This window comes from Eumetopias jubatus, unplaced genomic scaffold, assembly GCF_037043125.1.
Source record: "Eumetopias jubatus isolate StellerSeaLion01/CBP00866 unplaced genomic scaffold, mEumJub1_p1.0 scaffold_10, whole genome shotgun sequence".
Classification (NCBI taxonomy): domain Eukaryota; kingdom Metazoa; phylum Chordata; class Mammalia; order Carnivora; family Otariidae; genus Eumetopias; species Eumetopias jubatus.
The window spans coordinates 100,444,476-100,460,079 of record NW_028274816.1 but is presented as its reverse complement, the minus strand read 5'-3'; the positions used below and the strand labels follow the sequence as shown (position 1 = coordinate 100,460,079).

Sequence of the window (15,604 nt, the reverse complement as noted above, 5' to 3'; positions counted from 1 at the left end):
GTGGGAGAGTGGAAGAAAGGAGGTCACATTCCAGGACATCCACCTAAGACTGAAAGAAAAGCACGATTATTTCCTTCTACAGCACAATTTCTCCCCTCTACTTGGGCAGCCTGTCTTGAGAAGCTCAATTCCAAACATCATAAGCAACTCGTGCACAAGAATCTATCCCTTGGTCACTTCACAAAATGTTATTTGTAACCCGTTAACTCCATCCCTTCCCAGCTTGAATGGATGGGGCAACAATCACGACAGACTGCCAAGTTTCCACAAATCATTGGTTTATTAGAAAGTTCCTTTCCCTAATTTTACAGCATATATATCTCTATCATATGTGATAAAGTTAAATACAATCTGTAATGCTTGTAAGTAAGGATAGGTTATTTTGTTTTTCTTTTTTTTTTTTTAAGTTTTAAAATCACTATTCTGAAAGTTAAAGAAAACTGCCCCGAGGAAGGTAGAGAGGCAGCCAGAGTATGGCTCAATCTACAAGCTAATGGGAAGCAGCACAAAAATGTTAATACTGTATTATTTAAATATTTACATGGGCTGAAAGCAAAGAAAAATGAGTCCCTTCACTTCAAACAGATGATTTCACTTTTCCAGCGCTAGCTATCAAAAGTGATGCTTCTGAATCAGATGAGGAGCACTGAACAGGCAGGAAGCTCACTCAAGAGCCTTGTTAGCCCAGCACTTGCTTCTCATAAACTCAAACCCCTTTTTCTTTTGGGAATCTGGGAAGAAAGGCAGAACATAGAGCCTTGGCCCAAGTAAATAGGGTTTGCTTCTTCCTGTCCAGTGACCACCCAACCAATTCTAGCCACAGGAATAGGTAGGGAAATGCTAACTACACCGAAGATGAGACCTGCAACATAAATGGGTATGTTAATTCGGTCTGAGAGCCCAGGTGAAAGGCAAGAGGAGGAAGAGGGACTGAGGTGGTACTTCCTCTGGTAGGTGTCACGGGAGAAGAGGGAAAAAAAAAATCTTCACTGCTTAAACTAAGCTGGGCAGAAGGCGTGGAAACTGTGAAGCAAAAGAATCTGCAGTATCTATAACTGTGCTCACCTCCCCACATGAGAAGGAAGACACTGTCCCAACTCTATCATCCTCAAGTCTACTTCTACTTCAGTTTCTAGCCATCCCAAAAGGCACATTAAAAAAAAAAAATTGTCAGAGGGGGCTAAGTACTAGGAAGGCAAATGGACTGCCTGGAACAAGGCACCCAGGAAACCCCCCGGAAAATCACTCTGAATCTCACTGCTTCCAGAGAATAAAGCTCTCGAATCTCTCCTTCCTCCTCTGTGGGCCCTCCTGCTTCTCTGTATAACAGATAATGGGAAATGTTGTAACTGAGGATCCCTCTGACACCCCCAGCTGACTGCTGCCCATTAGTTCAAAAATCCCAGTGCTGGGGGCACCACTTACTGCAAATGAACTAAACGGTTTGTCCCAGCAAAAAATGTTAAACAATGTTCCTTTTTTTTGTTTTAACATTTTTATAGTTCATAACTTCAAAAAATACATGAGCTTGATAAAATATACATGCTTAGTCATTTTTTGCATCTAGCAGAAAACAGATACTTTATTTTTTGTTTTCATTTTATAACCTTTAAAGTTTCTTAATTCAACTAGGGCAAACATATTTACACAAAGCCACCAGAACAAGGATCACTTAAAGAGCCGGATGTAAAAAATATTATTGCAGTATACTACAAATATGGAACCTTTTTTAATATGAGCTACAAAAAGCAGCATTTACGTTTATAGAGTTCAGTGCAATTTTTTACATTTAAAAAAAATCCTATAAATTAAGAAGGAAACATCAACATGACAGAAGAAAATACACCCTTCAGACACATGAGCTCCTCTCTGGGGAAGCACACGGGCGACTTTATGTTCCGCAGAGCTTCTATTCATGATAGGATCTTCTCTTCTGGGATATGCAGATACCTCTTCTGGGATGAGGGACATGAGGGCAACAGGGCCAAGCGTGTGGCTCTGTGTGGGAAGTGGACTGAATACAGCCTGAGTAGCATCTGGATCCAGGTCAGACTCCCTTTCCACCTCACCCGGGATAGCAAGAAGGTCACCAAGGGATGGTCAAAGACACTGAGGGGGCAGGACCAGATGGACAAACCGCCGGCCAGAGAGGAAGAAAATGTCTTACAATTTACAGAAGGGAAGAGCAGAGGATAAGAAGTAGAGAGAGGGAGGAGAGGAGTATCCAAACTCGACAGTTTGGAGATGTTGCTGCAGAGGGGTGAGGAGCACTTACTGGTGTTCCCTAGCTTGGAAACACAGGAGAGGAAGGGACAAACAGAAAGGGGGAAAGGGGGGAAAAAAAATCCCTGATAGTAAAACCCAAAGCAAACCTCAAATCTAAAACCACCCCTGCAAGCCAAAACTTGATTCTTTGGCCGTCAGACACTGCCCAACCCAGCTCGTACTTGCTGGTATTAATGGCTCAACACCCCCGAGGGAAGATACACAGGTCACCTTCCCTGGCTCTTCCTGGGCTTCCATCCCCCAACTCATGTGCCATGGCTAGGCGGGTGCTGCAGGTCCTGACCTGAGAAGATGGGGTGAAGTAGCGGGTGGAGGTGGAGGGCAGTGGCAGCTGCCGCAGCAGGCCGTGGAGCAAGCAGGGTAGGGTAGAGGGCAGCATGTGGGACAGGATGGAAGGTGAAGGGCCCAGGATGGATGGCTGAGGCGGGAATGATATGGATGGGATGGCTAGCGAGAAAGGTGGCCGGGTGGCCAGGGATGATTGAGTGAGTGAGGTGGGACAAGGAAATGGGGGTCAGGTGGGGCTGGGGAATATGATGTACTTGGGCGAGTGGCTGGGGATGAGGATGGGGGTGAATTCCAATGGCAGCGGCAGCTGCTGCCGCATGATGTTGCAAGATGGCATGCTGAACAGTTGTGATCGAGGTGGCAGAGGCTGTGGCTGGCTGCTGAATGTGGATGGGCTGCAGGGCTGGAGCGGCTGGGGCCAGGGCAGCCGAGGCTGGAAAGGCCTTTACTTGCTTGGCCAGAAGCTGCTGCTGGATGTGTTGCTGTGCGGCCTGCTGGAGCTTGCTATACTTCTCCATCTCCTCGGGGGTGAAGGTGATGGGCTGGCTCTCCAGGGGGGCCAGGGAAGCATCCTCAGCCCCATCAGCCGATTCAATACTAGGATCCCCACTGGGAGGTGCGTAACTGGGGAAGTGCTCAAGGTCTGGCGCAATAGGCAGCAAGCTGGATTCCACAGGGCCGGGCTGACTGCCACTATCCAAGGACTCTAGGGTGTCCCCGTCGCTGGGGTCAGGGAGGTAGTTATGGGAGACGGCGGGGTCCCCAGGATAACAGTCAGAGTGCACTGGGGTGCCTAGTGGAGCCACAGGGTGATCAGCAGTAGCTTCTTCAGACTTTGGCTCTTCTGGGGGTGGGTCTGATAAGGGGCCAGCTGTTTCCTCAGAAGGGAACTGATGTCCAAATGGGACATCACTACTCCCGGGAGGCCCTTCTTCTGTCTCTGACTGTTCTTGCTCTTCCCCCCTTTCTAAGCCAGACTCTTCACATTTCTTGGTGTTGGGCTTTCGGGTAGCTGGGAGCTTCCCTATCAGCGGAAGGACAGGCTTATTGCCAAGAGATGGGGGGAGCTTCGGCCCAAAGTAACCTTGCGGGGGGTCCTTGAGCTTGAGCCCGGCTTTATTAGGGGTGGCCAGCACCTCCTCACTCACACTGGCTTTCCTCTCCACTTTCCTTGACTGGATCTTCTCCAGTAGCAGCTTGGCAGTGACGGAGTTCTTGTCTTCGGGGCTGCAGTCACCTTCTGACCCCCGTCCTGCGCCAACACTGCTGTTCTGGGAGGGTGGGCCCGTCCCTTTGCCATCGTCTCCTCTGCCATCCTCCTTCTTGCCAGGACCTTCCCCCCGGCCTGTTCGGAAATAGTGGGGAGACTGGGAGCGGTAGATTTTTGAGCGGATAAAGTCTCGACGGCCGGAACGCCTCTCCTCGGGGCTTTCGTGACCCCAGGAGCCCTTCCTGGAACCCGACCTCTGGGAAGGGCTCCTGGTGCTGCGGCTGCGGTCTCGGCTGTAGCTTCGGCTCCGCTGCCAGCTGTGGGCCGTGGTGCTGCGGCTTCTGCGCTGGCTCCGGCTGCGGCTGCAACTGCTGCTGCGGCAGCGGCCCCGCGACCGCGAGCGCCCCCTGCTGTGACTCCGGGAGCGGCTTCGGGACGCGCTGCAGCTGAGGCTATAGTCGTCGTCTGAGGACGAGTATTTGTGCCGTTTGGACCGGTGCTTGGAGCCGGCGTAGTCGGAGTCGTCGGAGTCATGGGAACGCTTGGAGTGCCTTCGAGACCGGTCGCTGTAGTCACTGTAGCTGTCGTCAGAGTAGCTGCGCTGTCGGCTGTAGCAGCTCCGGTCTGAGGAAGCGTCCGAGCTGCTTGAGTAAGAGCGCCGGGAGGACCGGTGTGAGGAATGGCGCCGGGCCGAGCGGGAGCGGCTCCGGGAATGCTCGCTGCCCGAGTCTTCTTCCTCTTCCTCCTCCTCGCTGTACTGGGACGGAGACTTTGGGTGCGGCCGGTGCGGCGAAGTAGCATCACTGTCCTCCTCCCCGCTGCTGGGGCGGCTCCGGTGGCTGGCCCGGCTGCTCCGCTTGGCGCTAGCCCTTCGCTGGCAGGATGAAGTCAGAGGCTCCCCTCTGTGCTTCCTGCCACCGTGATCCTGGGAGTCGCCCCCGCCCCCTCCCTCATCCTTCCTGCCACTGCCCCCTTCTTCGGCCGGCAGGGGCCGCCGCTGGGAAGCCTCTTGAGCTCGCCGCCGCCGCCTGGGCGGGGCAGGACTACCACTCCCAGGGGGTTCTGGTTTGGGTCCCCGTTCAGAATCTGCTGGAGCTGAGGACTTATTCTTCTTTCGTTTTCGTTTCTTGCGCTTCTTAGACTTCTCCCCAGATTCTGTCTTAGAGCTTTTCTCTTCTGGGTCCGCCTTGTGTTTCCGTTTGTGTTTGCTTGATTTTTTGTGCTTCTTTTTCTTTTTGTGTCGGTGGGACTTCCCAGATCGTTCTTTCTTGCTGGGAAGGCTCCTCCCTGTGTCCTCTGTCTCTGACCCATGGCTGCCCCCAGGTTCCGGCTTGTTCGACCCTGAAGCCGGTGCATCCATTCTGCCTCCTGAGGAATGTTCGACATTCTCTCCCCCCTCCTTGCTTTTATTTGGCTCACCAGCATCAAGGCCTTGGAGATGGTCCTTTGAGGAGCCTCCTATATCCTTTGGTTTTTCCGTCCCTTTAGCTCTGGCATCTTTGTTCCTTGAAAGTTTGAAGTCAAAGTATAAAGGGTTACAACTGTATGAAATGGAGGGTTCTGCCTTGGTAAAAATTAAGAGTTCTGATGGCCACTGGAGGGCAGTGCTTTCATCTTTGCTCAAAACCGGAAAGAAGGGACCAGTAGGATGTTTGGGTCCCTCCTGGCTTTCTTTCCCTGCTGGGGTGATCTGAGAGGTTTCTTTAGAAGGGTCAGACTCACACATTTGGTTCTCTGAAACCTTCCGACTTGGACTCTCTACATTCTGCTCATTTACATCTCCTCCTGAGGCCTTCTTTGTCTCAGCTTTGCTTCCAGGCTCTGAGGGCTCTGTGACACTGGTTTCCGTCTGTTGCTCGGAGACTTCATCAACGGTCTTCTCTGCTCCTTGGCTTGCTGCCACCTTGATACAGCCTTTAGGCTTGGGAGAACTGTTTTTGCTCTCTAGGGCATTCTTTGGGTGTATACTAGTATCACCTTCCATTTGTTCACTGGCTCTCATAAAGAGTAGGAAGGGGAAATTTGGTTTTACTTTGCAGTGCGCTGGGGGAATGTAGTGGTAATACTCGGGCTCTGCAGCTCCAGCTCCTTCTTCTCGCTTCATTCTTTTTAACTTAGATAATGTTGAGGAAAGGGACCCTCCATCCTGAGGGTCTTCATCTTCTTTTTTACCATCAAGATTACTGTTACCGTCAGAGTCTCCCATCTTCTGCAGTCCTTGGTCAGACCCCTTCTCATCAGCTTTCGTTCCATCTTCAGAGGCCCCTTCCTCTGCATGATCCTTGAAAACTGATGCTATTGATTCGAGTTTGACAGGAGCCTTCTTGGCAAAGGAAAACGACACTCCCAATTTCTGCAGTGGAGTCCCTAGATTATTCTTAATGCCGAAGCTGATGCCTTGGGAGGCTAAGCCAGGGGCCTGTGCCAGTCCAGGGGTATTAGAGATCTGTACCGCAGTGAAAGGGCCTCCTTTATCTGTGGAGAACTCAGACCCCGGACCGCAAGAGGCAGCAGTGCTTGTGCCACTGCTTGTAGCTGATTCATCTTTATCATCATCTCCACCTTCTTCGTCTACAGCCACCGTGGTTGGCCTGAACATGGGGCCACTTCCAGGTGCACTACACAATGGTTTAGAAAAATGAAAAACAAAAAAAGTTTAGGGGTACATTTCATACTTCTTATAGAACACTTCTCTCTTATGTTCCATCATTCATTGTAGGTAGGCCTCAAAGACATTAAGTGGTGGTCGTTTCCTAGCCCTGTGCTAAAAAGAGAACTTGCTCTGCGAGTTTAGGCAAAGTCTCATTTTGTTCACCTACTAATTAGCTGTATTCCCAGCACCAGCCAGTTACTACCATTTCTTCCTAAGCGTCTAAAATTTAAAAAGTGAAGCTATATCACACAGTTCAAATACTCTTGTCACCACCTAGTAAAGGTGACCCATACTGGTTTTTTTTTTTTAAGTTTATTTATTTACTTATTTTTAAGTAATCTCTATGCCCAACGTAGGGCTTGAACTCACGACCATGAGGATCAAGCGTTGCGTGCTCTTCCAACTGAGCCAGCCAGGCACCCCTGTTCTTCTTTCTTACTGAAACATCCTACCCATCAGAATGCCATCAAACATATGGTTGAACATCTATTCACAAAGGTTGTATTTCACTCAGCTAAAAAAAACACAACCCTCTAATTCCCTCCATATTTTAAATTTTATTTTTTAAAATGTGGATATTTTCGGGGCACCTGGGTGGCTAAGTCATTAAGCGTCTGTCTTCGGCTCAGGTCATGATCCCAGGGTCCTGGGATCAAGCCCCACATCAGGCTCCCTGCTTAGCAGAGAGCCTGCTTCTCCTTCTCCCACTCCCCCTGCTTGTGTTCCCTCTCTCACTCTGTCAAATAAATAAATAAAATCTTTAAAAAAAAAAGTGGATTATTTTCTGAGTTTAACATAGTCAGAAACCTCCACTGGGCTACTCCATGTAGTCTGTGGTTAGTATGTCTATTTCAAAAACTAAGAGTCTGTGCCTATTTCTTGGGCACCACATCAAAGCATTTGCTTTGGTTTTGTGGTAATTTCTGGGCCTTCTGTATAATGATCATGCTTCAAAAGCTTTCCCAGCTTGAAAACAGGAGCATGGAGGAGCCTCAAAGCCAGTGTTTTAAACTCATTTCATGTCTGCAATTTTTTCAGTGTGTGGACTATCCACTTGACATATTTTTCAAGCCAAATTCAAGAAGTGAGGAGAATTAGGTATCTGTTTGGATGAAACCTTTTTATCTGATCCCTAGCTACTAGCTGTCCTAAACTCAGAGACTAAATATATTTGGATAATGTGGTATCCCTTGCTATCTAGACTCTTGCTAATGGAAGATAGGAACCCAAAAGATTTAGACAGCAAGAGACACTTACACTGTGTCACAAAACCTACCCCACGGCAAATAGACCCTCAAATTGAAGAAAAACAGATCTTATTTTGTTCTTTTGCTTAGTCTTTGCCACATTAATTGCTTTAGTAACACTTACTATGGGGTCATGCATTAATTCTGGGACAATGAAATACCTGATGATGGGTCAAAACCTTTTCTTCTCGGGGCGCCTGGGTGGCTCAGTTGGTTGAGCGACTGCCTTCGGCTCGGGTCATGATCCCGGAGTCCCGGGATCGAGTCCCACATTGGGCTCCCTGCTCGGCAGGGAGTCTGCTCCTCCCTCTGACCCTCTTCCCTCTCGTGCTCTCTCTCTCTCATTCTCTCTCTCTCAAATAAATAAATAAAATCTTTAAAAAAAAAAACAACAAAAAAAACCCTTTTCTTCTCCCAAGAGATTACTTGGTCATCTTTTAACTGCTTACTTATAAAACTGAGAACTACAAGTCACCTCTGAAGAAAAACATGTATTAAAATAGGTCCCAGGGGCGCCTGGGTGGCTAAGTTGGTTAAGCGAACTGCCTTCAGCTCAGGTCATGATCCTGGGATCAAACCCTGCATCGGGCTCCCTGCTCAGCAGGGAGTCTGCTTCTCCCTCTGACCCTCCTCCCTCTCATGCTATCATTCTCTCTCTCAATAAATAAATAAAAATCTTCAAAAAAGGTGACCTGGTATCTACTTTCAGAAGAGGTACCCTTGCAAAATGCCCAAGAGGAATGTGTTATGATATAAAAAGCTGCCAAAGAAGGAATCAGAACCAGTTTACAGGCAGCTTAACTCAACATTAGAGCTCACTGGTTACTTCTGTTTCAAAACTCATACTATGTGTTCTCTCCCTTCTTCCTCCAAAATGCTAGAGAAGTAAATAAGTAAAAAAAAAGGATCCTGAGACAAAAATGAACTTAGTAAGTCCAGGAACTTGGAAACTGTGGCCCCAACTTGGCTGTGAACTTTTGAAAGCCACAATCATAGTTTCTCTTTCCACTATAACCAGTTCCTTCCTTTGGTCCTGGCCAGCCATTAAAAACAAACATGGGGGCCTAAGTCTTTCTGATCGAGGCACATACCTCATGAATCCTCAGATGCTCAAAGACTGGGTCCCCAAAGTCTAGGGGACTTGCTTAGAAATTCAGCCCTAGGTGGGGTAAATTCCACCTAAGGCTAAATACCAGCCCCCAAATTGATAATCATCAAGAATCATGAAGGAAGATTAAAAAGAACACTCAAGAACGCAGGAACCTGCAGAGAAATAAATGGATAGAATTCCCTAGTTTTCAGTGATTAGTACGGATTGTATAGTACTTAAAAGGCAGTTATAACACTTGAGTTTCTGCCCCAGTACTGTTTAGTTATAAAATAGAACACTGTAATATATGTGCTTTTCTATAAAACACAGGTTGGAGAATGGGAACAATAATATTTGTATAATTTATTGATTTACTGAGCATCTTCTATGGCACTCTTTTATAAGACGCTTTTTATTTTTTTTTTTAAGATTTATTTATTTGACAGAGAGATACAGCGAGAGAGGGAACACAAGCAGGGGGAGTGGGAGAGGGAGAAGCAGGCTTCCCGCAGAGCATGGAGCCTGATGTGGGGCTCGATCCTAGGACCCCGGGATCATGACCTGAGCCGAAGGTAGACGCTTAACAACTGAGCCACCCAGGAGCCCCTAAGGCACTTCTGATGTAAAGATAATCACTCCTCAAAACAACTGCAAGAAGTAAATTGTTATTATCATCTCCCATCTTACAGATAAGGACACCGAGGCATAGAACTTAGATATAGCTAAAGTCACACAGATGGGATATGAACTCAGAAGTGCATATTCATAAAATCAGTATATTATACTGTAATAACAGATAGGCTTTCAGTTTGAAAGATTTCCTAATAAGGATTATAATTCTTAAATTTAAGGATTAAAACTATCTGTAGAACCGTCTGAGAGAAAATATCCTCACCATTCAGCTTGTTTCCTTTGCTCTGCCAATTCATGGAGCCGCCGAAGGGCTTTTTCCTGTTTCTTCTCATCTTTGCGGGATCTTGAAGAGACATTTCGAGCAAACTCTCTCTGCTTAAGATCTTTCAATCTCTAGGGTAACAAAAAAAAAGGGAATAGAGGGTGGGTGATTTGGAATAACTTGGGGGTCCTGAAAACAAGGCCTTTAGAATATTTACACTTCAATCAGTGGTTACACTGCTAGCATAGAACACACTGTTATAGTCTTACAGTAACTGAAAACACAATGGCTGATTACTTTGGATAAAACACTTGGAGTACTTGCATTTCTAATTAGGACAGCGTACCATTTGCTTTATGGGGCAAAATTAAATGATTTCAGAAGCAACAAGCAAATCTTAGAACACTAGGAGGAAAGAAAAGGGACTATTTAATCACCTGCTCCTCCAGGATGCAAAACTAGACAAACAGAACATGAGATAAACTGTAATAACACAAGCCAAAGAGAACAGAAAGGGGTTAGGCTAGTACAAAAAATTACCCAGGTGTAAGATCTTAAAAAGCAATGTACAGCTTACATGGGAGGTTATTTGAATCAAAATAACAAATAGAAAACTTTTATTTCACCATAAAAAGGTGTTATGATTTCTTTTCAGCGTGAACAGTTTTCCTGTGACTATCAAACAAACCATCTTCCAATGCTCGCATGTTCAGAGCTCACCAGTCTGACCACTTGCAGCTGGTCAGTCTGCTGAAATGAGAGAGTAATATGTATAGCTCTTTCATTCCTTCATGGCCCTGAGAGGAACATCCAGGGGATGAGAAGGGAGAATAGAGGTGAAGTCAAAGAATTTATTACTTAAAATCCTGATAAAAGAATGGGTTTTTCATTCTCAGAAACTACTATATAATTTTCCTTAAAACAAAACAAAACAACAACCAAAAAAGAACAGTGCTATGACACACTGGTGACAAAGTCCAGACATATCTGCAATGAAGACAGAACTAAAATTATTTCCAACACACTAGATGATATAGAAAACAAACCAAAACAAAACACATACATTAGCCTACGCTTTTATAATAGCATTAGGAAAAGGAATTTGACCCAATATAAAGTGGACATTGCTTTGTGGAAAGGCATGATGTTCAACAGACAGAGGAATTTTCTTATCTAACATTTATGAAATGTGTTTTGAATACTTTTGAATTGGGAGGGGGGAAAAGGGTGAAAAGACACACACAAAAAAAGATATACAGCTAAAGACACTAGTAGAAAAACTCACTCTTGTGATCTGGGCTCCCAAATTAGAAGGATTTGCTTTCAATACATCAGCTGAAAATGTCACATCACAAAGAAAAAAAAAAGTAAAAATAAAACAAGAGTGGAAGAGAAAAAAAAAATAAAGCAAGCATTACTACACAGGCTCTCTTAGTGAATCTGCAAACTATTATACTGAACAATCAGGGACAAAGCCATCAACTCTGAAAGGGAAGCACCTGTACAACACATATATGTGTACATACACATAGACTGACACAGTAATAATCTCTCCTAGATAAATAGACCTATCTGCATTCAGGAAAGATAGTTAACAGAACTTAAGGAAAGACCACTGCTACCTAAAAACAGTCTATCTTATTTTCATTTACCTTATTTTAGGAATGTTCAAGTAACCAACAGTCGGCAAAATATTTTACTAAAGCCAGCTATCCACAATTTTGGACTTTTTAAAAACCACTTCAAGATGTTGAATCAACTATTTTGAATAAATACAAATTCCAATTTCCTCCTTTCAAGGAGAATGAGGCAGAAAGAGCCTGTCAAGACTATTAGATGATTATTTCAGGCTACAAACCTAGTTTTTTTCTATGCCAAACATTTACCAAGTTTTCTGGCCAAAATTTAAATAGAACATGTTTTTCTCGTATCTGCCATCTTCTCTCTAGCCACCCCATAGGCCTGTAAAATCTCCCTGAGGCTCATTATTTCCTTCCTTCTTACAAATATTTCATTACTTTTAGGAGTTATTTCACAAACTAAAGGACACTGTTTATTATTATTATTATTATTATTTTTGGAGGGTAGCAAAGCAAGGTTTATTGAGCAACAGAAAAGTCATAGTACAAAGCTCTTGAGGGAGAGGACCCGAAAGGGTTACCCTTAAAGGACGCTGTTTAAAAGAATGAGCATTTTATCAAAGCCTGGAGTTTCCAGGCTAAGTCAGACACAGGTTCGACTTTCCAATCATTCAGCAACCACTTGGTGCAACCTTGAAGTTGAAGGAATAAACCTATGTCCACATCATCCTGAAGATGCCCTATCTCAAATTCCTACCACAACATAACTGGAGATAGGGAAGAAAATGGGATGATATCAGTAAAACAAATCCGAGTTGCAGCCCCATTCTAGGCAAAGCGATACACCTATATGGGGTGTAGCAAACATTCTTAAATCACCTTCACAAACTTTATTTTTTTATTATTTTTTAAAATATTCTATTTTTAAGTAATCTAAACACCCAACATGGGATTCAAATTCACAACCCCGAGATCGAGTCACATGCTCTACCAGCCAGGCGCCCCACCTTTACACACTTTAAAGTCTGGGGTCTCAATGTAAAACTGGGAACCCAGAATTCTAACCCAAACCTTAGAGATGGGGCTTGGCAACTCTCCCAAACTCAGAATGTATGTTTGAGGTCTTTCTCTCAGATGAGGGCATTTTGATGATAAAAATGGATTCCTAATTCCAAGGCTTTCCTTCCTACCCAAGGTCAAACTAAATTCCCCTCACAAAGTCTCTACTCAAACCTCATAAACGTTTCTTCTTTCTGAACTGTCCTAGCACTTTGTCAAGCACTCATCTAGCAACCACCAAACTTTGCACCGACTATACTTATTCCTGCTCTTCAGAAAGGCAGTCTGTGTGTAGTTTCAGAGTCAGAAAGACTTGTGTTCAAATTCATTAATCGCCAGCCAAGTGATTTCATCTCTAAGCTCCAGTTCCCCCATTAGAAAAAAAGAGCCATTCTGGCAATAGATTTATGAGTTTAAGTGTCAAAATAAATATAAAGCACTTTGTATGTCAAAACTGTTCAATATTGTCTTTCCCTTTTTATTTGGGGCACAGACTATAGCTGATCTCTTTAAATTTTATTTTTATTTATTTTTAAAGTAATCTCTACATCCTATGTGGGGCTTGAACTCAGAACCCCGAGATCAAGAGTCCCATGCTCTACCAACAGAGCTGAGCCCCCACTTTTTTTTTTTAAAGATTTTATTTTTTGGCAGAGAGCGAGAGAGGGAACACAAGCAGGGGGAGTGAGAGAAGCCCCAGAGCCCCCACTTTTTAAAATTTTTGAAAAAGATTTTATTTATTCATTTGAGACACAGAGATACAGAGAGAGAGAGAGAGAGAGAAAGCATGAGCAGGGAGAGAGGCAGAGGGAGAGGGAGAAGCAGGCTCCTCGCTGAGCCAGGAGCCCGATGTGGGGCTTGATCCCAGAACCCTGGGATCATGATCTGAGCCAAAGGCAGACGCTTAACCATCTGAGCCACAAGGTGCCCTAAATTTAAATTTTTTTTTTTAAAGATTTTATTTCTTTGACAGAGAGACACAGCGAGAGAGGGAACACAAACAGGGGGAGTGGGAGGGAGCAGCAGGCTTCCTGCCAAGCAGGGAGCCCGATGCGGGGCTGGATCCCAGGACCCTGGGATCATGACCTGAGCCGAAGGCAGACGCTTAATGACTGAGCCACCCAGGCGCCCCTAAATTTAAATTTTTTAAGTAATCTCTACACTCAACATGAGGCTCAGATAGCTGACATTTGTAATCAACCCTAACGCGCATGGAACAGTAGTAAGTCTACAGAAAGTGGTAAATGCCTGGTGAATAATTTGGCTTAAACACTGGATCCTTGATTTTCCCCCAAATAACTTTTTTTACCATTTGTAGAAAATTTGATATGAAATATTTTCTTTTTTTTTAGAGAGGGAAAGAGAATCTTAACTAGGCACCACACCCATTGCAGAGCCTGAGGCAGGGCTTGATCTCAAAACCCTGATTTCATAACCTGAGCTGAAATCAAGAGTCGAACGCTTAACCAAATGATATGAAATATTTTCATAACTCTACTAGGGATATTGTCAAGTTAATATAATATACATGGTCTTCGTAGCTATTACTCTCAACCAGTAAATAAGCCTCATTCTTCTTTTTTTAAAAAATATTTTATTTATTTATTTGAGATAGAGTGAGAGAGAGAGAGAGAGAGAGCATGAGCAGGGGAAACGGCAGGCAGAGGGAGAAGCAGGCTCTCCACTGAGCAGGGAGCCCGACGCGGGGCTTGATCCCAGCACTCCAGGATCATGACCTGAGCTGAAGGCAGATGCTTAAATGACTGAGCCACTCAGGCGCCCCAAGAAGTCTCATTCTTTTTTTTTTTTTTTTTTTTAAGATTTTTATTTATTTGACAGAGAGAGCGAGCGAGAGCAGGAACACAAGCAGGGGGAGTGGGAGAGGGAGAAGGAGGCTTCCCGCTGAGCAGGGAGCCTGATGTGGGGCTTGATCCCAGGACCCCAGGATCATGACCTGAGCTGAAGGCAGATGCCTAACAACTGAGCCACCCAGGTGCCCCAACAAGTCTCATTCTTTAGAGAATTAAAAAGCCTAAAATGTTAATTAAGCCCCTTACTTCTGGACAAAATTAGGCCAGGGGCGCCTAGCTGATTCAGTCGGTAGAGCATGCCCCTCTTGATCTTGTGGTCATGAGTTCGAGCCCCATGGTGGGTGCAGAGATTACTTTATTACTATTTTTATTAGAGAGAGAAATAAAAGAGGGGGAGAGGGAGAGAGAATCTTAAGCAGGCTAGTATGCTGTGCGTGGAGCCTGACATGGGGCTCGATTTCACAACCCTGAGATCAAGACCTGAGCCAAAATGAAGAGTGAGATTGCCTAGCTGACTGAGTCACCCAGGCACCCCTAGAGATTACGTTAAAAAATAAATAAAAAAAGAATTAGGCCAAAGAGGAAAAGAAAAAAAGATATGAATCAGAAAGTTCTCAATTCCTATATAAAAAGTAATTTTTGTAAAGGTAAAAGTCCCTAATTCAGAATCAGGTTTTCCAAAGTTGGCTATTTTATTCCAAAATAAAATTCAGTTGCTCATTTGCAACTGAACGTTCATATGAAATTCTCTGTGTCCTACACTTTTACTTTCCTCTTAAATTCTAAAGAGGAACACAACTTCAGATAACTTCTTCAAGGTGAGAACAGAGGAGAATACAGAATACCTGCCTGTCAGAGATATGGCTCATGTAAGGAGACCAAATATTATCGATGTGTCATTAACCCAAAAAGTTTTGAAAGGCTGAGCAAATTTCATTTCATACATAAAAATTCAAGTTAGAATCCAAACTGGGACACAGACTGATCTGAGTGGATATAATTAATCATTTAAGGTAACTCCAAAGCAACTATGACCTTATCTCCAAAAATTATAAAGTATGCTTTCTGAAGTGTTGTTAATAACTTTGCTTCACTGAACTATTAATGCTTATTAATAAATATTTAAGCCATGTAACACATTTTTAGCTGGACAGTATTTCATTCAAGGAAAAGGGAGACTGAACACCATTCAAAATGAAAGGGTTTGAAGATTCTGGTCTGAGAAACCAATAGCATGTTTCCAAAAAAGTATACATTTATAGCACAAAACAAAATGGCCATTTCTCACTGATTCTCAATCACATGGCAGCTGGGGTTTCCATTAAATTTCCCAAAAGACCAATACAGGGGGAGACAGACCTTAACAAAAATCCAGCACTTGAAATACCCAACTACATAACTATGGCTCTTCGGACTAAAGACCACTTCAATGTAAATGACATTCCAGTTCTTAAAACACAGCCTACACAGCACTGTGTGGGCAGC

General features: G+C 44.5%; 1 protein-coding gene across 4 annotated transcripts in view; it reads right to left on the bottom strand.

Annotated features, from left to right (window-relative positions):
* Positions 1–261: 261 nt before the first annotated feature.
* GPATCH8 (G-patch domain containing 8) overlaps positions 262–15,604 on the bottom strand; it is a 119,179-nt gene continuing 103,836 nt past the window's right edge. For 3 of the 4 annotated variants that reach the window (XM_028092721.2, XM_028092723.2, XM_028092722.2), the window contains 2 exons: positions 9,670–9,800; positions 262–6,402 (listed from right to left, as the gene is read on the bottom strand). In XM_028092721.2, coding sequence (XP_027948522.1) covers positions 2,532–6,402; positions 9,670–9,800 — 4,002 coding nt within the window. In that variant the 3' untranslated portion in view covers positions 262–2,531. Of the gene's footprint in view, positions 6,403–9,669; positions 9,801–10,954; positions 11,005–15,604 lie in introns of all 4 variants that reach the window. The other variant, XM_088028239.1, reaches the window with a different exon arrangement.